General features: G+C 39.1%; 1 protein-coding gene across 3 annotated transcripts in view; it reads left to right on the plus strand.

Annotated features, from left to right (window-relative positions):
* Positions 1-25,185, plus strand: part of kiaa1549la (KIAA1549-like a) — a 167,539-nt gene that overhangs the window by 104,731 nt on the left and 37,623 nt on the right. For 2 of the 3 annotated variants that reach the window (XM_084734596.1, XM_084734595.1), the window contains 3 exons: positions 1,410-1,570; positions 5,216-5,251; positions 13,938-14,131. In XM_084734596.1, the coding sequence (XP_084590722.1) occupies positions 1,410-1,570; positions 5,216-5,251; positions 13,938-14,131 (391 nt within the window). The remainder of the gene's footprint in view (positions 1-1,409; positions 1,571-5,215; positions 5,252-13,937; positions 14,132-25,185) is intronic. The other variant, XM_084734597.1, reaches the window with a different exon arrangement.

Here is a 25,185-nt window from a genome sequence, read left to right on the forward strand (position 1 = left end):
CTGGTTAAGGAAACGACACAAAGTTTGCAACCGTAGTTTGGAGAGACATCAGTGGTTGAAAGTAACTAATACTCTGAGTCGTTTTTGTGACAAATACTTTGTACTTAAGTATATTTCTACCACCAGTACCTTTACTTGTAATTGAGTAGTATTGTAGCAGTGTAACAGTACTTGTATTTGAATACAGATTTTCAGTACTCTTTCTGCCACTGAGCCTAGCCGGGCTTAGCATTAGAAACCAGAAACATAATGAAAATCTTCCAGCTGGCACCTCCAAAGCTCATCACATGATATATTTCCCAATCAATGGTAGTCTAATCATAAAAACTTAAATGCTTTGTTAATTAATGTGTCATTTATATTTTGCTAGGCCTCATATGTTATGATAGACAAATACAGATGTGCAGCATACTCATCAAAAACAGCACCATACCACCACGTTTAATATTATTAATATTTAATATTGCTGTTCAGTTCTAGCATATTTTAGGAAAATAGTGTGTAAATAATACATTTTTTGCAATCTATTCTTAAAGGCATTAGGACATCAAAGTGTTTTGGGGTGGTGAAATGTCCTGAGCACAGCAAAAATGATGAGGAAAATGAGGAAAGACAGAATAATTATGCCATATGAGTCTTACACATTGCTTCCTTTGAGAACATGTTGTATTACACCTTTAGGCTTACTGCTCTGAATGCATGGTGATGACTGAAAGCAACTCACATGAATATATCAACATTTTCATCAACTTCCTCATCTGGATTTTGTCAGAGTGACATGAAGAAGATATTGTTCACAGAGATTTGCACTCTAAATCTAACTGAAACTACAAAGGCCGACATGACATTTGTACAGATCAAACAAGTGAAATATAAAATGTTGATGCATGTTCAGACAGTTCCAGGTTGCCCTGCTAGAAAGTAGTTCTGACAGATTCTACTGCAGAAAGAAAGTAGTTCCTACACGAATCTGCTCACACCAAGGTCTGTGGATTATTTAAAACGACTGGGTCATGATTTCTGGAAAGATGCATTGCTTTTGAGCTTTTCAGATGTATTTTTTTGGTGCTTTGAGCACCACAGGACCAGTGCCATCTAGACAGACCATGTCACATATTTCCAAAATTCAGCAACTCTCACCAAAACAGTATAGATGGATATAAAGCTTTGTAGGCCAGGGGGGAAATCTATATTTTTGAGCGCTGTTGGCACTGGTGTAACACCATATACTGCATATAAACATGAGTGGTGTCAATCTTCTCATCTAACTCTCAACAAGAAAGTGAATAAACATGTTTGTCGAACCAGAGATGTGTTTGTCATCCCTTAAGAGTCGGTTCAGGCTAAACTGCTCAGGAATGATTGATCGCACAGTCAAGCACTGATAAATGATGTTTGTATGTTTATAGCTGTGGTAAAGACGCCGCCCGGGAACCTGTGGATCATGGCCATTCTGACGCCTCTCTTCCTGTTGATGGTGGTGATCGGCATGGTGGCCTTCATTCTCTGTAAGAGGAACAGGGTCATCTTCAAAACCGGCGCCTTCAGGACCTTCAAAACCCGCTCCAAGGTAAGACTGTGAAGCGTAGCCGTCCAGCTTTATCCCCCAGCTCCTGCTTTTGTTTACCGCCTTCAGAATTCCTCCTCACCATCTTCCTTTTCTCTCTCTACTCTGTTATTCCTCTTCTTCTTTCTCCTTCTATTATTAATTCAAAACAGCTGTTGCCTCTCTCGGAGAGTTAGGTCTCACCTCAAAATGTTTAAACATCGCTGCTTCATCTTATCACGCCCCAGAAACCAATTCTACAGTGAAGATTACATAACCCGGCTCTGGATGAATGACACATCGCACAGCAAACCGATTGTGTCAAGTCGTTCCTTCAGTTTAAAAAAAGATGGAATCCCATATGTGCGGGCCTCATTCGTTTGTTTCCTCGCTGCCCAATAGCCCGTGGTCATTGCTAATCATGCATGCTGCGTAGACTAATCGGCCGAGAAGAAACGGGCAGGGCTTAGTGTACTGGAAGCGAACCTTAGGGTAATGCTGGCCCTTTCACAATAATAACTCACATGAGCTTAAATAGAAATCAATCATTTCAAATGAGCGTGTGTATAATAGATTGCTAGCAGCTGGTTTGATCAGGTCAGATTGTTTTCCTGGATGCGGTGCAGCACGTGGCGCCAGAACAACAGCTGCTTGTGTCACTGCAGTCAGTCAAGTGGTAAACTGGCAGCCGAGCCGGCCAGCCTCATTTGTTCTGAGGACGCTCTTGAAGAGTGTTGGCTTTGTTCAGAATTCTGGTCCCATTTTATTTTACCCTTATGCCAAATTGGACAAAAACTAGAAATAATATATTTTATTAGACAGTAAACACACACAGTTATACTCTAATAAGAGCTAAGAAGCCATACTTTGTATGAAATATTTTTTATTAGACACTGAAACACAACTTTACCCTAAGAAGAACTAACAAGCCGTACTTTGTATCAAATTAGAACACAACTAGAAATTATATTTTGTGTTAGACACTGATTACCCCCTAATAAGATCTAATAAGTGCCAGTGCAAAATAAAACACTTCAGTTTACAGTACAGTTATGTTGTAATTTGTCCTCTAGTATGGCTTGTTAACTCTTATTAGGGTAAAGTTGTGTTTGTTTACTGTAATCAAAAATATTTCAAGCTTTTATAGGAATATAACTCTGGGTGTTTGCTGGTTAATAAAAATATTTTTAGTTTTTGTCTAATTTGATACAAAATTTGCCTTTTTAGGATCTTTTTGGGTGTAAGCGTGTTTGTTCAGTGTCGATCTAATCTGATATAAAGTACGGTTTGTTATGTGTTATTATAACGTTGGGCCTCATGCAAGAACCACTCGTATGAACAGATTTGTTTTTAAGTGTTGCATACGAGTGATTTAAGAGAAATTGTAGCTCGTATTTTGAGTTTTGTTTCAGATATCAGCCCTGTTTCCTGTCATAGAGTCATGTGCAGTCAGTCTGCTGGTATCCAGTTTTTCAGTAACGACTGTATGTTTAATTTGTTTGAAGACATTTTGAGCTTGAAAAGTAAAGTACACTTCATAATTGTGTCCACATTATCCTGTTTGATTACATTTCAAATTATACTATAATTGTAAATTTACTTATAAAGCCTCTGATCATTAATTCAGTGATCAATTATGACCTGCTGTCAGGTGTATTGGCTGTTTATCTGCACATGCAGGTTTATGAAGTGTCTGTCCAGGCGAACATCTTCACTTATTCTGTCGTCTGTCTCAATGATGTAAACTTCCCCTTAACCCTCTCCTCCTCCTGCAGTCGTCGATCGCCCCTTACTGTGGCGAGTCGTTTTTCTCTTAAGTCTTTTTCATACTGAGACATTTCTTCTTTATTTCATTGACAGTCTGACCCTCCATTAACATGGAATTAATAGCACTCGCTTTTCTCATTTCTTGCTTTAGTAAGTCTTTTTAATTCCACTGTTGACAGTGTTAAAATGACAGACCCATTGTGTTTTTTTACTGTCTAATAAAGAACATATTATTTCTAGTTTTTGATACAAAGCGAGGCTTGTTGCGTCTTATTAGGGAACAGTAAAATAAGATGCGACCAGAATTCCATAATCTTTCTCGCTTGACACCGTGGTTCGATTTCCACTGCAGTGAGAGCTCCTGTCATCGGGTGCACATGTACTGAACTGACCGTGCTCTGGTTAGGGTCTTATTCAGGTCAAGCTGTTCACACAAACTTTTGATACGCAGCAGTTTATTCAGTCTTCACCCTAAGTGCAACAATTATACACATTTTCTTGCATTTTATACTCAATATACTCTGTTGATTATTTTCTCGATTAATCAGTTCATTAATCCGGTCACAATCTTAAAAATAGGTCCAGTCTCTTGTCTAATGATTGTTTTCATTATCAGTCAATCTGTTGATCATTTTCTCCACTGATCAATTAGTTGTTTGGTCCATAAAATGCCAGTGTTTCACAAAATTCCAGATGACGTCCTCAAATGTCTTGTTTTGTCCACAACCCAAAGATATTCAGTTCCGTTTTCTGTCAATCATGATATTGTAACACTGTGCTCACCAAGTTGTCAAAATCGGTGAACACAAAGACATCGACTACTTTTACATGCACAGTAATTTTCCACTAATTTTCAGAATATGACAGTGTTCTAAATTTGATACAGGTCTCGTAGAAAACTTTTCCCTGTTGGTCCCTCTCCTCTCGGTTCTCGGGATGATAGCTTTTCTACAGTGTGTAAGTGTGTGTATGATAAATCAAACCTGTTGTGTAATACTAAATTGAAACACCGTTCCTTCTTCAAAAACTTGACTTAACCTCCACTCTCGTTTTAAGGTAAATTGAACAACTGGCTCAGTTTACCCCACAGTATTTGGCTCACTTTGCCTCATAGCCACCATTCTGGAAACAAACCCGCCTCGCTTAGCAATTCAGGCTAATCTTTAGCTAAATGATTCACATGCTTTTATACATCAGCAAATCACCAACACGTAAAATACACACAACGGTTGCTATTTGATGATATGTAGAAAATTTACTTTGACCAAAAATGAAAAAACAAAAACATATTTCTCTATGTGCTCCTGTCCATCATGGCCAGAGAGAAATGATAGGTGCTTCCTAAATTTGTAGTCACTTGAGAGAAAAAGAGTGGGGGGTGTCTACTTACCCACTGGCTCATCTTACCCCACTCTCCCCTATCTAAGGATTTCAAAGACTGTACTGTATTTGCATCATGCCCTTATCTACCGGCATACATTATCGACATTGCTTAGTTTTTTTGTTGTATGATCACTAAACACACTGGGAACTAGTGTATTTAGTGTGTGTTTCGTTAACCAATGAAACGCAGACATATAAATCGGGCGGGAAAGAGACAAAGACAGGAAGCAACGACACATGAGGAAAGTCTCAAATCAAAATAAAGCAGGAACTAATTAAACTCAAACTAAAAACTTTGACATTTTCCAGTTAATTTGGTGAGTACAATGTTATGAACACAAATAGGAGTGATTGACAAAATGTGAAAATTAGACACATCCTATCCTATCCTATCCTATCCTATCCTATCCTATCCTATCCTATCCTATCCATTTTGTCATTTCCCATTCTAATCTCCTCTCTTCTGTTTTTATACTAACCCCTCCCTGACCTTGTCCTTCTGACTCTCTCCCTGTTTAGACCTCGTATCGAAGGGAGGGCAGTTACCACCACCAGGTATTCATTAAGACGCTGGTTGGGTGGATTACTGTCTGAATTAATCCATGTATTAATGAATGAATGAGTTACTGCTCTGTTTGCTGATTTTGACTGACTTACTGTGTTGATCGGCTCGTGTACAACTGCCTCTTGTTGGCTGCTTATTTCTGTATGTCGCTGTTGCTGGGTAAATTCTTGCATGTAGCTCCTGTGCTGTGGACATGACTTATTCCACCGTCTTCATTGGCTTTGGGAGATCAATAGCAGGAGAGAGGAGAGGGGAGGGCGGCGAGGAGAGGTGAAAAAACTGTAATAGGGGTGTAAAATTCGCAAGCACGTTCCCTAAGATTTAAATTGTTTTGGTTTGAGTCGATCGGCTGAATTAACAAGGAGAGGCTAGCTCGTAAAAACAGGCAAATGAGCTCAATCCTGCCGGCCAGAGGAAGCCATTTTTACCCAGGGCTCATAAACATGAATAGCAGAAAGGAAGCTCAACACCTGCAAACCAAACCAATCTATTTTTATTTTGTAGCATCCATAAAAAGTGACTCAGGCTTGTGTCATCAGCCTTGGCTGCCTCGCTGCCACTTCCTTTCCCTTCCATGCCGGTCGTTTTATCCTCTCAGATGAAGCCCCTCTCATCCCTCGGTGGCTCAGCAGGAACCCTACACAGACCCCTCCAACCCAATCCTTTTTTTTTTTTCACATGAGGCTCTCCACTGGATTATGGAAGCTACTTTATCGCGCTAGACCCCCAAAAAAAGAGCAGCAGCGGCCACAGACCATGGATAGAAAATGCTAAAGCGCTTGAAATCACAAAGCTCCGTGCAGAGGCCGTCCCTGTGGGAACTGTGGCTTTAGTGGAGCATGTCAGCTGATTTGCAGGTTATTTTTATTTACCTCATCCCTTGAGAGGCAAAGTGAGGCGGGATGAAGGATGGAGGCCTGGATGAATGGGGTAGGCAGGACATTTTTGTTGGATAATGGAGCCAACAACACATCACAGCAGGGTGTAAATGTATAAATATATAAACTGTTTGTGATAACCTACCTAAAAAAGTTGAGTTAATTTTGTAATGATTTAAAACAAATTAATTTTTCTGGTTAAATAAAATTGATAGTAATGTAGTTGTACTTGAGAAAACATGTTCAATAAGCTTGATATGAACCAACAGCTCCTCAGTCAGACTGACAAACATTACAAAGTAAATGTTTTTACATTTCCTCAGTTTTAAGAGTCAGTTCTTCATTTCACACAAAGAACTCCCAGCTGAGAGTGAGATTTCATGAGAATGAGAATTCAGTGAGCCAAACTACGATATGATATTAACCATGATATTGGTGCAATCACAAGAGGTCAGCCTGCAACAGAATGAATCTGATGGGCCAGAAGGTGTTACCATACTACCTACAATAGAGGCGCAATCCCACACGGCCATACTTGGAGTATGCATGTGATTGTTAATCATAGCACTTTGTGTTAATAAATAGGCTGTGTTGTGTTTTACCGGCACACAGCACACACACACACACACACACACACACACACACACCTGCTGTCAACCCACATTTTTCTGAATCAATTTTAATATGTTCTGTGTGTTTAAAGAAGTAAAACATTTTTTCCACATTTCCCATCAATGTATTTCCTGAGAAACAGGAAATGTTTCCCGGGACTGAAGCCGTGATTAGTAGAGGAAACCCCCATGAGAGAGTCTAGACTCTGGTGGTGGTGGTGAAGAGATGGCTGATGATCTGGATGAGGTGACTGGACTTCTGATGAGCTCAACCTGGGAACTGGATTAGAAGTAACTGGAGGAGAATGGGGTGGAGGAGTGTTGCAACAATTTGGTGCAGAAATTACCGCTGAAAGCGGCAGAGAGGAGAACAGATTTAAGGTTTTGACACAATGACATGATTGGCTGATGGAGACTGTGGTTAAATCTGGCTGGTTGATTTAAAGAGTGAACACTCATGGATAGCTGATTGAGAATAAATTGGTAAAGAGAGAGGGTGCAGAAAAAGACAGATGAATGAGGCATAAACATAGTCTTCCTGATGGAACTTACGCTTCATTAGAAACACAATTTTCCATCATGTATTTCTTCTTCAAACTGTAAACAGAAGTGTCTCAGGAGAGTTTGAACTCTTAAATTGCATGCTGGGAAGTCTGCTAATATACTGATTATGTTTCTTTAGAATCTTAATTTAATAAATTTGATTGAACTCTGAACATTCAACCCATCATTTCAACTTGGTGGAACTCATGTTTATAAGATCTGAACTGTTCTGAAAATAGAACTAGAAAAAAAAGGGTTTTTTTGTCAGTGTATGTGTGGATGATGTGTGTGTGTGTGTGTGTGTTGCCTCTGTTCCTGTATCTCCTCATACTGTAGTATCACATTAGCATTTTAATTTCTGAACTCCATGGATTTGTTTGCTTTCACAATTGTTTGTAAACATTTAATATTACTTATGTTTTGTTCTACGAGAGAGTGCATCAAATATTAAAGCGTCCTCAAATGAGATTTCACAAGTGGCGCCGTGAGGCTACAATCACTGTTCTTATCCACAGTGGTATTTACCCTCTTCCAATCCTGAGCAGTGGCATGCATTAGCAAATGAGATAAATATTTCACACAGGGGTTTGGTTTGGAAAGAGCTTGTGGCAATGAGGGAAAGATACACACCTCTAGTTCTTAAGAGCAGAGGTTAGAATTAAAAAAAAAGTTTTAATATAAGACTCATATGCCTGCATGTACTTTGTACTGTAATTAGTCCTTCTGTCAATACAGGCCTTGTAGTTTTTATGCCTTTCTTGGATAGTAAACACTGAGAGGTGTGACAGGAAATGAGAGGAAAAGAGGGGATGACATGGAAGTAAGGAAGTAAGTAAGGAGCAGCTGTACTCAAACAGGGGAGGTTTGTTGTTGGTCAGCATCTTAGACTCCTAAGCCACCAGGATATTCAGAGTGATTCCGGTTTAAGAGATAAGGAGCAAAATTGCAACCCTTGTTTTGTGCAACATTTATCTTCCAAAGTTACAGACATTTTAGTCCTCAGTTCCCTCTTTGTGTTTTGCTCATCAGTGTTTCCTTGCTGAGCTGCAGTGAAGGGAAACATATCATGCTGTAAAGACTAATGTTGGAAGATAGCCATGTAATTTGCTCCGTGTACAGAGGCTGTGAGTCTCCCTGCAGCAGCCGGGGCATCGACTCCTGGCTATGGTCATTTGCTACATGCCATACTTCCCTTCTCCTGTCATATCGTCAGCTATCTTATAGGATAAAGGCATAAAAGCCCCCCAAAATATTAAAAGAAACAAGACTGCACTCAGCACTAGGCGGCAAAATGGTGAAGCACCTACTGCAATGTCAGCACAATTGCCAAATATGAACTGCAGAGATTTGCAAAGTTTTGCATACATTTTTTTGTATATTACAGTGTCAGTTTTCTTTAAGATACATCGAATAGTGTAATGGTATTGTAACTGAGTGTCCTTGGGTCACCTTACTATATAAACTAAAAAGGAAAGAGTAAATGGGATGATGAGTCCGAACTTCTCAATTTAGATATTGTCATTTAACCAGGCAGCTTTACATCAATATAATAGATATAAATATCTACATTTTTGCAGAAAGTCCCAAGAGCTGAAGTTCTAAATAATTTACAGTTGATGTTTTCCATTCATAAGTTGGAGCCTGCATGTCCCAGTTGATGTTGTGGCTGTTGAGAAGGTTAATATTTTGACATAGACCTGATCAGACCACATACACAAGTAACCACTATCACGTTCAAGTTCTCGTATTTATAACAAACCAAATTTCATGACAGTTGCTTCAGAATTAAGTGCGTTACAGATGAATTTGTAGTGACGTTTACATCTTTCAATTCGCATTGTATTTGTTTACTAGCAGACTTGCTAACAAGACAAGGACTTAGTCATCTTGTATCGTAACTTTGGTGAATCATAACCTGTTGGGTATGAAATTGCTCTGCAGATGCTTGTTAGATGAAACAAAACTTTTCCCTGGATGTCAGTTTTTGAGCCATGACAAACAGGCCAGGTAAGCCTTGTTTTTAGCCAATGACTTGTGGCAAACAAAGCATGTTCCAGGTCAATGGAAGCAACGCTAGGGACGGCGATCTGTCATTTTTAAATCACTCGAGAAAACCTGCTAACTACTGCTACTACTTGTAGCTGTTGCCAGGTTGTTCGAAGCTTGCAGCAAGTGGTGGAGTTAGGTGACCTTACGCAGTTGATCTTTTGTGTGTATTTGTGTGTGTGTGTGTGTGTGTGTGTGTGTGTGTGTGTGTGTGTTTGTGTGATCTGCTCCCAGCCCACTCAGCAATCAGTCACAGTGCAGGACAGGCTAAAGCTGCTGATCAATACCGTGGTTTATACTGGGTCTGCATGTGTGTTTAAGCATTAAGGAGTGATTCTGCGGAGTCCGGCTCACTTCATCACTCCGCCGCACGTCTTCTGTGCAGCCGGAACATTTTTCAAAATGGCTTTTACTCCCCCTGTGCCTCCTTGCATAGGCATGAAAGCCTCAGATAGCCGGCTTCCGTGTGGAGCACAATAGAGGTGGAATCAGCAAAAGTAGAAGCAATCCATTTTTCATTTGTAAGGTGTTCAATGAAAGCACAATGCAGCGGCTGCCATTTAAAGGACATTTAAAGGTGTTTTGCATTTTGCTGCATCATGCCTCAATGTGGCCCAGAAGGCGTTTATCTAACCAATACAGCCCCATGCTGATGTGCACCTCAGTCTGCTCCGCTGCGTGTCTCATTTTACTTCTTCAGTGTACCCACTCTTTGGGACTTTTTTTTTTCATGCAGTTCTGTGGTGCGCTTTCCATTCACCCTGCTAGAGCTGAATTTAAATCAATATGGCCACAGGGGGAATAGAGCATATCTCATCCATCTGCTGTACCTCATCATGCTGCTGTTGGCTGTTGCTCTGAGTTAAAATTAGACATGATGAGAAGCTTCTGTTTGATGGTGCAGGCAAGGAAAATAAGAGTGGATAATTTGGCGGTGCAGCGGGGTCGCGCTCACAGTCACTTCACATGGCATCTTTAAGTAAAAGAAACAGTCAGACCCTGTGTGTTCTCTCACACTCTTTTGCTCCGTCACCGTTTTAAATGGATCCATCTCTGACAGGCTGATCAGAGGCTCACGCTGTACCACAAGCCCCATCTGCAGCCAAAGTCTTCATTAAACTGAGCCGCTCACGCAAAAGATGAAAGATGGCCATTTGTTCAGTCAACATGCTGACAGTGGTGGAGATAGGGAGAAGAGGCAGGATTAGAGAGGAAGACAGAAGAAGAGGCAGGGACAAACAGGAAAAAGGGATGTGCGAGTGTGAAAAGACCGGACGGAGGAAGAGAAAGACCCTGAGCCAGTGCAGTAAAACACGAGTCGTGAAATGTCAGGCGCAGTTTTCAAGGTTACGCCCCACGGCTCTGTCATTTCTGAGAATCCATACTGTCTCTGTGCATGACAGCCATTACCCATCAGCCACTGAATGATGCATCTATTACTGTCCATGTGCAGTGCGCGTCAGGTGGTCTCTCAGTTCAACAGCCCCGACGCCACAGCTAATGTTTGTTCCTCAGTAATCCATACACACAATGCAGATTGGTGGAGGGGTGTGTTTGGAGCAGCGCCTCCCTCCTCCCTCGGCTGTTGCCCTTTACCCACTCATCATAAACTAACACACACGCACAGTTAACCCCCCCAAAGCTGTGAACAGCATGAGGCCATAGGCAAATTAACATTTGCACTCTCTATACATCTTTCACACGATAGAGTCACAACTGTCACCATACATCACTTCACAGGCTGGAGAATGTGTGCAGACACACACACACACACTCAATCCATACAATCATGCTGTAATATGTGTGTGTGTGTGTGTATCAATTTCCTGACGCTCGTCCACGGATGCAGCCACGTGTGTTGGAGCTGGCTGATGGCACAGCGGTGTGTATGACTGATGAATTATTAACAATGCCGTCAGCCGAAAGCCCACGCTGCCTAACCTCACATGCTCTCAGAATTTAGCATGCATCATCAAATGCATTAGGCGTCCCATTTTAGAGCTGCTCAAAATAGAAAAAGTGGAGGCAAAAAAAAAAAGAAAAAGAAAATCAGGGTTTCGTCTGCTTTGTTGTGTAACCTAAAAAGGGACTTTCTCTCCTTTTTTTTCTCTCGTTCTCAATTCCACAAATTGAAAGGCATTTAGTTTAACAAAGAACGTGTCCAGGCCTTGGAGGCTTAGCAAAACATGTCTTCTGCTGCCTTTCTTTCTTTGTCTCTTTATGCCAAAACCCCTGACTTCAAAGGTGCTATTAAGCTTTGTTATTTATTTATTTTTCAACTTTTTCATTATGCCAGCCGCGGTGTTTGGAGACAGATAAAAACTGGTTCGGGGAGGGAGGTCCAACCAATTACCTTTATCTGAAATGGAAGCAACGCTTATCTGGAGGTTTTGCTTTAATATTCAGGAGACCATGTCATGTTAGCTGTAAGCAACTCTGACATCCGTTCAGCCGTGTCAGACTGTTCAGCACTTCAGCTGGGCTGAGAATCTAAATGTGACACTTTGAAGACTGCGCTGTGGATCAGATCGGAGCTACACTTAATCCATTTGTTGTTTTTTATGCTGAATTAAAAAGTGTGGAGTGGAGTGGTTTATTTTACCAATTCAAATGAGCAATCCAATCACCAACTTAGATTCTAGATATTTATGCCTCAGGATCTCAACTTCATGGCTGCTACTGTGCCATTCATGGCTTCGCTATCTTGCATTTATTCACATATAGGAGAAAATACTGTAAATCCTAAAACAGAATTCACATCATCCCTTTAAAACCTAAGATAAAAAGAAAGCCTGTGTTGTAACGCCAACCAGCCTATGAGACATTTATTAAAAAGGATACCACTTTATATGAAGGTGTCTGTAACAAGCATAATAGGTAATAACTCCATTATAAAATGCTTATTAACATTAATATGTGTAATTAATTGTGTTATAGAAGTGTCAATAACAGTGTAATAAACACGTTTATTGTTAGATTATAAAACATTTATAAGAACTTCAAAGAAACTTGTTAACAGTTTATAGACTGCAAAAGAATGTTAATAAAATTTGTTGTTCACAAACATATTTATTGAGTTTAAATAATTTACTTATTGTGTCATTTTTAAACCTGTTTAAAACCCTTTTTCAGGGGGTACCTGATCTAAAGTCTGAACAGTGCTCATTGAAGTTAATTAATCCTTTATAAGGCACTTATTAACAATTACCTGTTATTTATTTTTTCATCATGACATGCATAATAAGCAGTACTGACACTTTAGACCCAAAATGCATAGTTACCTGTTGAGAAGTGCATAGTTACCTGCTAATAAATGTGTAATAAAGTATGGTGAAATCACAATAAATCAAGAACTAATGACATAGATGGGTTTATAAATGTGTTTGTAATTGTATTAGAAACTTGTAAGGCTATATAAATCCTGACTTTGATCAGAGGGGTGATTTCCTCTGGAGAGTTTCCTCTGTCTTGTGTGTTTATAAAAATCATTTTCAAGTTCTATTAATATTAATATTATTATATTATATTACATTATTATACTATAATGAATATAATATAATAATTAATTTTATTTAAAAAGGCATAAAAAGCTTAAAACATAATAGTTAGCTAACACAGTAATGAAATTCTGTCTGTCTCCCTTTCTGAATTGCCATGTGATGGGATATTGGGCTGATATATTTTGTTTCCAGTGTCCAAAATGTGAAGTGTGCCATGGGTACCAAATACAGACTGCAACACTTGTTGCAGCAGCAGTAAAGAAAGAACAATGTAAACAACATGGATGTATGGCGCTGAGTGAATGAAGTTTTACTGTTTGATATAAAAGATACAGTTTATTATTATTACCAGTGGAAACAGAACCGGCCCCTTTCAGAATAAATGCCCGACAACTGTTTAATGGTAAGAAAAATGTTACTGTCTCTGTTGGATTTTAATTCCAATATTTTCCAATAAGTTCTCATGATGACTTTGCCAACCACACGAAGCTTTTTAGTGGGCCACATTTTGCTCAGATCTGGTCTATCCTGAACGTTATTACATGTCAGAAAGAAACAATTTACAACGATTAAACATTTTCTCAAAAAATCTTGGGAAATAAAATCCACACTGTGTGCATCTGTGTGCTGTTGTGCGCTTTGATTGTTGAATCAATCTTGTGACTCCATACCATTGGGACTGTCTTACCAACATTAGCTGCAGTTTACTATGTATTTTTCTTTGTCACTCATTGCTCATTATTGTGAGTTGTAAGTGACTTTGGCTGACAGTATTCCCCTACCTTATCAGTCTGTGATATGTAGCAGAGATGTGCTGTGGAATACTGCTGTATCTTGTGCTGCCTTCTCTATGTCTTTGCATGTGCTTTATGCTTCATGTAACAGCTGCTTGTTTTGCTGTTGGTCAAGCAAACTGAAAAAAAAAGCCCATTTTATAAATACAAGAAACACTCTCAGATACTGTACAATTAATTAGGAAACAAACACTTTAAGCATCTTCATAATCCATCAGTTTGAACATTTCCTGAATGGATTGATCTACGAGCTGTAATGTTTCTGTTTTCTGACCCCTCGTGTGTGTTATCTTTTCCCTGCCAGCCTGTCCAGGGCTTTGACTATGCCAAGAAGCACATGGGTCGAACGGGTGATGAGGCCATCTCCGTCACCAAGGAGACGCTGGTTCTGGGGCTGCCTGTACGAGACGCCCCACTGTCACTGTCTTTGGATAAGAAGGTCCACCAGGACGGGACCGCCAACAAGAGGCCTCCATCTGCTGACATACACAAAGGAGGGTAAGACAGTTTTGCTCACATGTTTGCTTGAATGTGTTCTCATTTGTTTGCTCTGGATCACTATAGTAGATTTTCAAAAACTATGGGCCTTGTGTGCCAATATGAGCATAGAATTTACTTATTTTTGACACAAAATAAGTTGGCCAATTTTCTATGGTCAGTCAGAATCATTCTAATTTGACAGACGTGTGCCTGCTATTTGTAATCAGCATACTGCAACTTTTCTCTATGTAAGGAAATATGTTTGCTAAGAGGAATATCATGGAAAAAGCAGCGAAGTTGTTAAAAGAGAAGAGCAGAAACCAGAGAAGCCGCACCTTTCTGAAGTGTTTCCTCTGGAGTGACAATGGTTTAAAAAAAGAAAAAAGCTCGGGCTGCAATCACTGAAGCGGAGAATGTTGCATCCCCCTGAGATACAGACTGTGTCTCGGGTAAAAGAGAAACCTTTGACATTAAAGTTGATGTGGAAAAAAAGAAGATAGGGCAGAAGATAAAGATGGAAACATGGAGAACAAGGAGCACCTGATCTGTCAGCTTAAGATAAGAGCCTCTTATTGAACAAACACACGAAAGTGGGAAATTTCTAAGAAATGAGGGTGAAAGTGATGATATCCAGCCAGGACTTCAACCCCGAGGTAATTTATTTCATAATTGTATGATTATACTTGCAATTGCTTGTGTTATTTGTAATTAATGAGCACAACTCAATCAGAATAATATTTACATTTTTATTCAAATTAAAGTAGCAACACATTAGTAAATTAATGGTTTTAAATAATAATAGTACTTTATAATGATACTTTATAAATAAAGTACAATTTATGCAACACAAAGTGCTCAACATAAAAGCAAATGATCATGATGTTTATGATAAAACAGTAAAAGAAAAGCAGATCCAATCAAATTTAATTTAATCAATAGGATAAGACAATATTAAACAACCACTGAAACACTTAGTTAAAAGGTTTTCAGCGTGACCGGCCCTGACCGGTGTCCAGCCAGTCAGCGTCACATGTCCAGGTCTGTGCCCGTTATATTCACACACATGCTCTGCACGATGGTCACATCATGCGCGCAGCAGAAACACTGACCCTAACATAACACCCACAAAAGCACTGATCACAGTCACACACACTCAGACACATGCTGGCATGAAGTCAGTGTTGGTGACAGATTCCAAGAACAGGATAAACAGAAGATGGACAGTTTGCAAGGAGATGCAACAGCTGAGCAGCTGACGATGTCGCAGAACAGCCATAAACTATGTAGCTCTTCATGCTAATGTTAGCCAGCAGCAGACTGCTGTTCACAGACCGACAGTTAAAATCTCACCTCCTGTTCTGACTGAAGAATAAACAACCTGTGTTGATGTGTCTCCTAAAACGTTTTCTCATCCAGAATCATTTAACTTTTCATTCTGTTTTTCTCACTGCAAAGCTTTACTACAGCAAACTGTTGCACCATGTCTGTCTCTAGTACATAATCTTAATATTATAATATAATAAGCCCTGGCTGGAAATAGTATCTCATAAATGTTTCATATTCAGTGTTTTATTATGAACATCCAATTTAAATTTACAAGAAAAGTTGGGAAAAAATGTTTGTGTATGCTGTCAATTATAGTATAGTAGTATAGACAGTAGTATAGACTGAGAAAGACTGAAAATTGGAATCAGCCAAAACTGTATTGGCAATCGGCCACCTGAGAAAAATATCTCAGCTCTGTAGTTGGTAAATGCTCCATTCTCTTCACCAGCTAGTTGCAAACTTTGTCTGCTGTTTAGTGTTGCACAGGTAGTTTGCAGTAGGTTTCAGAGCCATTTTGCCGACAGCAGCAGCAAGTGAGACTGAACCAAAACAGATGTGTTGCAGTAGTGATACATTACAAAGCAATGAGCTTAAAGATGTTAAATGCTCTGTAGAGCTGAGGGGAACTGCAGAGTCAGTTGATGATTCTCCATGAGTTCCTCACTTGTCGTGGGGGTCAACTTTGAGACATTTAATTTTGTCTGCTATAATTTGATTTGGAAGCACAAATTTTCATATTTAAAGACTTCAAAATTGTTTAGAGTTCAAGAACAACCAGCAGCTGGATTGGACGAAATTCAAGGTTTATGGTTTGCTCATGGGTTTTGCAACAAACCATTTTTAATACACATAGCTAAGAGAGGTGCCAGTCAGAGACTGTGTACTAATGATGTTTGATGATGTTTTGGCAAAGTCTGCTCATTCAAATCATCTCTGTAGCCTGTGATTCATCCCAGGTACAGAGTTGAAATAACAAGCTGATCAGACAGCTGGAAGCTTTGTAAAGGGGAACCACAAAGTTCTGGAGCAGCTGCTTGAGTCGGTGAACAAGCCAGCAACAAAACCGCGAGCTTTACGGCAGGACCAGACATCAGTGTTTGTTTGCGCTCCGCGGTGTTAAGCCAGAGAGAAGCCGACAGTAAGCAGTGCAGACTCTGACAGATTGACATGATCTGAACATAAGTCCAGTGTTAACGAGGAGTTGTTTGGAGACAATAAGAGGAGATTTTAACGGCGACTGATACATGAGACTGATACCGTCTGCTGCTGCCAGAGCGAAGGAAAAGTAAAGACGGAGCATGTAAGCATGAAAAAATAAACAGCCTAACTCTTATCTGAGCCACTGTCTAACACAGACATCCTAGTGGGCTGAAAGGTTTCCTCTGAGCAAAAAGATGCTATGAATAACCGGTCACAAATAACTGTCCTGCTCTGGCAGCAGGTAGCCCTGTGCTGAGCTAAGTGATCTAAAGCATATCTGTGCTCTGTTCTTCTTTCAGCATCAAAGAAATCCAGCTTATCCAGATTGTTGTCTGCACAGTGTGAACAAGAACTGAAGGCAGCAAAAGGCAGTTAGATTTCCCAAAATGTTCACATTCGACATTCACTTTTATCCTCAGTAACTTTTTCACCAAATTTGTTGCACACTGCAGTGCAGGATAAGCCTGACTGGTGTTGCACAGGTGTTATTTTAGCATCATGTTGAGCACGTTGCACAATTTAACAGTTGAGTGGAAACTGCCAGGCTGCAGTTAGGGATCGTCTCAAAGTGCATGCAGATTAGCCAAGAGACTGTCCAACTTCCTGTGGGCGCACAACTTCATTTTTTAAATGCGGTACAGCTCATTGATACTAGCTTTGTTTTGTCTCTCTTTTTTCATGAAGTTGTGTCAGATCAACTTTACCCTTACCTGGGCCTTCACCTCCAATTTTAAACCATGCAGTGTGGATCTGTGGATTGTATTAAATAAAATTAAATTTCTGCTATTTATTTCCACCTGGACTATTAACAGTTACACAGCTTTTATTGAAACTCAGTTTGTACTTTTTCTTTTGCGATATTGGGGTTCAAATTCAAACTTATTCTTAATTTGGGTACAGAGTTAAAATTCTATATTATAAATGTTATTTTATATATTTTATGAGCAGCTACACTTGTACATGGATGAAGAGGAGTATAACTAGCAGTACCAAACAAACAGAAAATAAAGCAGTCTAGATTATTTCCAACAAGAGATCCAAATGTATCATCACTGTGTTAAGAAAAGTAAAAGATTCACCCATTGAATCCCAGGTGATTCAGTGGTTAAAGGAACATTTTTGGATGAACAATTTTCTAATAATTTTCAGTAAGGATATAAAATGTCCTCTCATTAGCAAGAATCAGCAGCAGTGGATTTCACACACCCTGCTCACTAATGAATGTCAAGCCTCTACTTTAGCCCACACAGTTTTAAATATGCAGACGACATGGAATTAGATTGTTTCTTGCTGCCAAATTCTGCATCCCTGACTGACTTTCAGGGGGGGAAAAAGACTTACAAATCCATTAGATAATGTGCAGATAATTATCTACGAGAAGATGTATGTATAAGATAATTTGTCTTAGATTTCAGGCAAAACAAGTGTGATGTTCGTCTGACCCAGTGTGGGTACCTTATTAAAATGAGAGCACTAGAGAATGTTTCTGCTGCTTAATTTCAAATCTGACTGAAGGGTGTTAGAAATCTGTGCTACAAAGGTTACCATCATTTATCGTAGTCGTAGTTCTTTGAAATGTGCACCAGGGGCTGTGTTATAGAAGAACAGTTCCTGATGTTTCTGACTTAAGTAAAGTGTATTACACATCCTAACTTCCCAAAATCTTGAATAAGTCTGCTATCTTAGCACACTCCTTTATTTCATGAGTGAATGTTGTTGTGAATTTCCCAAAGAGAACATCTATGGATTTCTCTTCAGATGTTGCCGAAATGAAACGAGAAAAGTAGTGTCAGTTGCTAGGTAACAGACCTAAAAGATTTCCTGACCTGAGAGAAGATTGGATGAAATAAGATAAGATAAGATAGGGTTCCTAAAGTTACTCAGAATTTGCTTCTGTAACAGCAAATTGGGAAAAATGTTATTAGAAACTCGTCTGATCTTAAGACACAAGATAGGAGGTTTCTGTGATGCAGCCCAAGCCCACCAATCATTTATCAGTGACAGACCTCTGTTCTGATTGGACAAAAAAAGCAAATCAAACTTTAATTTAACTTTTTAAACAATAACCCCCATAGACACTGAATAAAGAATAGTGAACTAGGCAGGTTTAATGGATATTTTACTGTACATCTGGGATAATATAATATTACAAAGCTGGATGATGGATATTGCAAAATGTAGGATGTGTTTGGCTGCTGCTGATCTTCATGTTTTATGGTATTTGTCTCAATTTGGCATTTAATTTAACGCTGAGGTTTTTTCCCCCACATATTTTAGTCGTCTTTGTTATACTATTCAACGTTTTCTGCACTAATCTTCTTTGTTTGCATCTTCTATTTTTTATGCCTAAGCAATGAATATGATTTGTAAGCATCTGTCAAAATCACAGTTTTTAATGTATTCTCCAAAAATGTGCAAAACAGTCTGATTCCCGAAAGACTTCACCGGGATTATGAGTTCTAATCTGTTCTTTGCACGGACAAAGACAACAAAATGATGAAAACACACTTTTTAAACTTTTTCCGTCCCCAGATATTTCTCTACTACAGGCTACACCCACACACACACACCCACCACAGCGGTGACACTTCCCTTAAGGAAGCCACAAATGAGATGCATCATGGCTCCTCTCACAGAAATGCTAATTCAGACACACAAGACAGTGCCTCATATTTACACACTACTAAACGAAAATGAATGGAGGTGGGATTAGTTGTGCTTTGCTTCCCGAGGAAGATAAACACATGTATATTTATAACCCTGGCTATAGCCATGCCAGAGGGAGCCATTCAGTGCAACAATGATGACAGTGTAAAATCCTGGAAGAGCTGGCATAGTGCGATAATCAGCTTTACCAACCTGCATATACGCAGACGTATATCTTATGGGGAGCCATTTTTCAAAGAAGGTATTATAGGTTATTCTACCACCTGGGTGTACACTAATTAGAAAATGAGGCAGTATCTCATCCGCTAAACAAGTGTAGTATGAAGTGCGATGGGATGAGAGGGGAAATCTCACACCAAAACAACAACAAAGGATGCAATTATGCCTGGACTGAATAAAGGTAACTGAGCAGAGAACAAGACTTCTGAAGTGTTTCTCCTCTTCAAATGCTCAGCCTCTGTGTGCTAAATCAGAGGAAAACTGAAATAAGAAAAGACAGAAAACAAAACTGAGGCTGTGTCTGAAATTCCTCCCTCATTCACTCAATAACCATCCCCTTCATTTATTGGACACTCAGTATATTAATGAGGAGTAAAAAGACAGAGAGATAGACAAGACTGTCTTTTTCAAATCTATAATATGATCCTTACATTATTTGATTTTGAGCTAAATGTAGTTCAGTAGAAACTAGTTTCTGCTGTCTTCCTCCCAATGTTTTTAAGTGCACTGTTTTATATTTCATACTCAGAAATCAGACAAGCTAGCAGCTCTGAGGCTGCACTGAGGCACGGTGGAGATGCAAGAATGGACGTTGTTCTGTAGATGTTTGGTCACAAAACAAAATATCGGTCTTTTATGAATCTAGAAGAAAAGTTAAGGGATCATCAAAATTATTACAGTTCATTTGGTGGGGAACATGAACACGAACATGGTATGCTGGAAGTTTGTTACGACTGATTTCCCTTCAGAGTAAACAGAAATTTAGCTTTAGACCAGTGAACTTGTCTGTAAGTAAGAAAAAACTCTGTAAAGTGTTATATTTTGGTGGTAAATGTTAGCAGTGCTAGCAACAGCAGCCTGCTCTCCTTGCAGGTTAACATCCACGTGCCTGTGCTGAACGTGGTTACTGATTGCTCCAGTCTAGTGGCTTTACATGCATCCTTATTTTCCTTTTCTAGATCAGAATACTGCCAAACAGCACTCATTATACAAGATGCCATCGTGTCCCATCTAACTTGTTTACATCTGGGGAGGGATGTGAGTGGCTGCGCAACATCATAGACCTAACAGTTAACTGGCATTTTACAGTACATTTTACATGGTGTAGATTAGTGAGGATATCAAAGTTTAACTGACTAGATAACTCATCATGCACATCCCTAATCTTCATCATGCTTTTCTGTTCTTGAGACGTTTCTCCGACATTCCATTTTAAACAAAACGTGCACTGTAATCTGAAATCTATGAGAGACGTTTCATGAAGAAGCTTATTCTACCTGCCTAGTTTGATCAGTGACAAAGACTGAACGTGTGTACTCAAGCACAAGTACTGTTACATTACTAGAATGTTACTTATTACTTACTTATTACTTTATTTAATCAGAGATATTTCTGTTTCTCCAAATCTTTGGTCTGAATCTCTCCCAGCTCCTTCTCTGTTCTGCTCAGTGATCACAGTCACTGCTCCAAACTGGGGTTGCAGCTGTTGTGCATTTTCCTTAACTGATTGGTTGAAAAGGCAAACACTTGGGTAATCGTTAATAATTTATCAGATACAAAATGCATGGGTTTTAATTTTTTATGATCTTCTTTTCATTTTTTTCTGTTTTTCATCATTATAAGTTTAAGATTCTTTATTCAACAAATGGCTCCGCCAGACAACACAATGTCAAATGAGGTGCAGTTACCACCATTTCTAGACTATTGATTGAAAATCAGTTAATATGTTTTCAATTTGTAAAATTCTTAATGCCAGTTAATCAGTTAATGGTCAATCATTAACATCCCTATTCCAAATCTGTGCCTACTTCAGTGTTTTGGGTTCCTTTTTTTTTTTTTTTTTGGTGGTGTTGTTTTGTTTTTTGGTGTGTTTTCATTGGCTCATTCGTGATCAGATGACCTTACTGGTGACACAGATGCAGATGAGAGGTTTGGATATTAATTCAAATTGTACTCAGAATGTAATGATGATTTTAAAATAAACTAAGCGGATTACATAGTGTAAAAAATACTTAAGAACAAATAAAAGTTCAGACTTGAAAATCTACTCATAAGTACCCAAAAAGCTACATCATTACAGTAATTTGAGTACTTGTAATTAGTTACTTCCACCCCTGCAAATCACTCTCTGTAATTGTATTCTAAATGAATTCTTTGCCATTTCATTTAAATGAGTGTGTAAATACATCCAGTAGATAGAGCCCTCACAACAGTTGAATGAAAAAAGTAGCTCCCATGGCAGACCCTCTTTCTGCCAACAATCCCACAATGCAATGCTGAGCATTTTATAGATAATGACATTACTGTTACTTGAGTGAAAAGATAAAGAAGGGAGTGATTCTGTACACATCCACAGAAAAACTTTTTACACAGCACAGGTGTTAATAAAATTCATTAACTCTGGCTCTGCTCAGGTCTGTTCAGGGGTGGAAGTAACTAATTACAAATACTTATATTACTGTCATTGAGGAATTGTTTGGGTACTTTTTTATGTATATACTTTTATAAGTATATTTTCATTTCTGTAGTTGAACTCCTACTTAAGTATTCATTATAATATGTAAAGTATGTGAGCTGAAAACCTGAAACAAGTGAAGCTGTTATAAACTGCAGCAGTTATTTCAGCTGCAGATTGTTCACCTGTCTGAGGGAAGAGAAAGGCGCAGACTGAATGCTAACCACGAGGGAAAGTGGAAGGACGGGTTCGTAGGTAGAACATTTATTCCGCTCACTGCATCCACCGGAGAGCTTGAAAGTGTGTGAGGCACAAAGACAGAAGAGAAGCAGGGAGTGGAACGTTACTCTCCAGCAGTGTGATTATTGATTGTGTTGCTCCTCTCTGCGGCCTTCCCACACACATTTACATGGAACACAAACTGTGTTTCTCCCTCCATCCCTCCGGCTCTTTGCTTAATACCACGACTTTAACACTCACTCTGCCAGCCATTGACCGCTGTGCAGGCTGCACTGTGTGTGTGTATGTGTGTGTGTGTGTGTGTGTTCACACAGGCTGGGTGTTAGCCTTGCCTGTGGCTCTTTAATGTCCGGTCTTGCTGATCTGTGCATCTCACACCACCTGTAGTCGGGCCTGTCATGTTGTGTAGCTGTTGTGGCTTACATGCCTCAAGGCTGTGAGTGTATGTGTTGTGTGTGTGTGTCTGTGTGTCCCGTATGTGCCTGTGGTGTGTTAGGCAAGAATAAAGAGAGTAAGACCTATATATGTCTCTTCATATATGTTGCTGCATGAATTTATTGACTCGTCTATAGTAAAGTGTGTGTGTACTGTATGACACATACATACTGAGCTATTTCCATCCAAGCTCTCCCAGAGGAAAGAAGATGTTCAAGAAAGAGCTTGTCTTTACATAACCTGTCTTCTAGACATAAATGAGCTTAAATGAAAAACAATATGAGACTTAAATTCGGCTCCTTGCTCTTGCTCTTGAAACTAATTTGAGCCCAACTGAAGATCTTGAAATGTTCGTTGTTTTTTTTGTCTCATTGCACTAATCTTAAATTTGTCTTCAGGTCCTAAGATAACAGTGAGATCTAAAGGAAAACTCATTTGTCTGAAACAAGTTCTTAAATTTGTCTCAGTGGTCAAATTAAATTCTTGCACGGCTGTCAAGGAGAAACCTTCGACACACCAGCATCAGCAAAAGATCTGCAGCTTTTTTTATGTTCTTCTCCTTTGTCCTCCTTTTGTCATCAGACAAAAAAACGCTGATTGTGAACAACAACATTTTCATCTGGGCTTAGATGTTTAACAACCTGCCCAACAAAATCAGGATTGTTTCTGCTCTCCTTGTCCTTTATGTTTGTCCTGTATTTCTCAAATTTTCTCTGCAGTATAGCAGATTTTTCTTGGATTCATGCCCCAAATAAAAAGGAAAAGAAACATCTCACAATAAGTGCAACTCAAAATGATTATTCTAAAATATAGCAAAGAGCTACAATATATGAGTGCTGTTATATTACTAAAATATTAACCAAGTACAAGTTAAACTACAAATCAAAGGTGTTTCTGTTTCTCCAAATCTTCAGTCTAAATTACTCCCAATTCACCCCTCCAAACCTATGACTGCTACAGGACATTAAAGCAATCATATGTAACATTTCTGCATTTAAATGTCTATAAATGACCAGACGTCATATATATTATTGAGTCGTGTACTTACATTATCCCAAATGTTTCTAACTATAGAAATTTGTAATGTATTTAAGGTAACGGTGCAGTTGCTAGAACCTTCGGGAAAGCATGGGATACATCAGAGAGTGAGGAAGGAAGTCAGCGAACATGATCAAACATAACGTGAATAAAACTCCATTGCATTACCTTGCATTACCAACAACTCCCATGATCCCACACTACTTCATCGTACTACATCTTCTGTCATTGTCTTAATATGAAACGAAAGAACTTGTATATTGTGTGTTTTTATTCAAATTGTTGGCCTGCTCAGGAGTCAGTGCTGAATTTAGAAGTAACTAAGTAGATTACATAGTGCTCTGCAGAGGTTTTCAAAGTGGGAGGCGGGTCTCAGGGGGGCTGCATCCAGCTTTAGTGAATGGAGGTAAAAAAAAACTTTCTATCTTTTTTTTCTTTCTTGTCTTCTTCTTTTTTGTGTGGCTGTGTTGGGTATGTGTTATTTAAAATTTTGCAATGTACACGAAAGAAACAGTTGTCTGGATTAATGAAACTTTAATCATGGCAATAAAGTATTTAAAAAAAAGAAGTACTCATACAAGCAAAACACCACACACAAAAAAGACATAATTACAGTAATTCGTGAAGTTGTAATTAGTTACTTCCACCCTTGACAGTAGTTAGCAGCTAACATTAGCATATATGAGTCACAATGACGTCGCTGTCTATTCTTGTTCTCTAGTCTGTCAACCAGGGGCGGGGCCTGAGGGGTGGCACAGGCCTTAGTGGCAACCCTGGTGCCCCCCTACCAGAGTCAGAGGGTGATAGATAGTTGGCTTATTGGTATCATGGATGGATTAGTGAATGAACCTACCAGGGCCTCGAATATTGTGTTGGGATAGTTGTATGAAACGATTACAAGGACATGCAAATAAAATAAGTTGTGAGTACTGAAATAATTGTAAGTACTACTACTGTCCGAATGATAATGGCATCAGAGTCTTGTGGTCATTTCCCAGAGTTCCTGGCGAGATTTTGACAGCAACAGCAGAGCTCCACCTCACAGAATCCCCACCCCTATTGTCCAGATCCCATAAAGAGGCGTTCAGATGTAGAAAAAGAAAATGTGAGAAAAGAATTGCTAATCAAAAATAAGAAACACAAAAAGAAAAAGTGTGATTCTGGCTTCACTGATGTCCATTTCATGATGCAGCTCTTAATAAGCTTTTAATAAATGTTATTGTTGAATGGTTTGTTATCCCACATTTTTTGTGTTTTTATTAATAGACAAAATTATCACCTTAATTTTTAGCCACATTTCTATTAATTATATGCTGTTTTCGTCCTTTACTTATATGTATGCACACTCACATACAACACAGACTGATACCCAAGATGTCTTTGGATTTTAAAACACTGCATTAATGTCAGTTTTCTAACTTTTTGAAATCTGAAGTTGATTGATGGTGTGTTGCCAGTATTAACTGTGAGGTGATGCCCTGTTTGTGTACAC

The sequence above is a fragment of the Lutjanus erythropterus genome, chromosome 13 (assembly GCF_056507025.1).
Source record: "Lutjanus erythropterus isolate fLutEry1 chromosome 13, fLutEry1.hap2, whole genome shotgun sequence".
NCBI classification, from domain to species: domain Eukaryota; kingdom Metazoa; phylum Chordata; class Actinopteri; order Lutjaniformes; family Lutjanidae; genus Lutjanus; species Lutjanus erythropterus.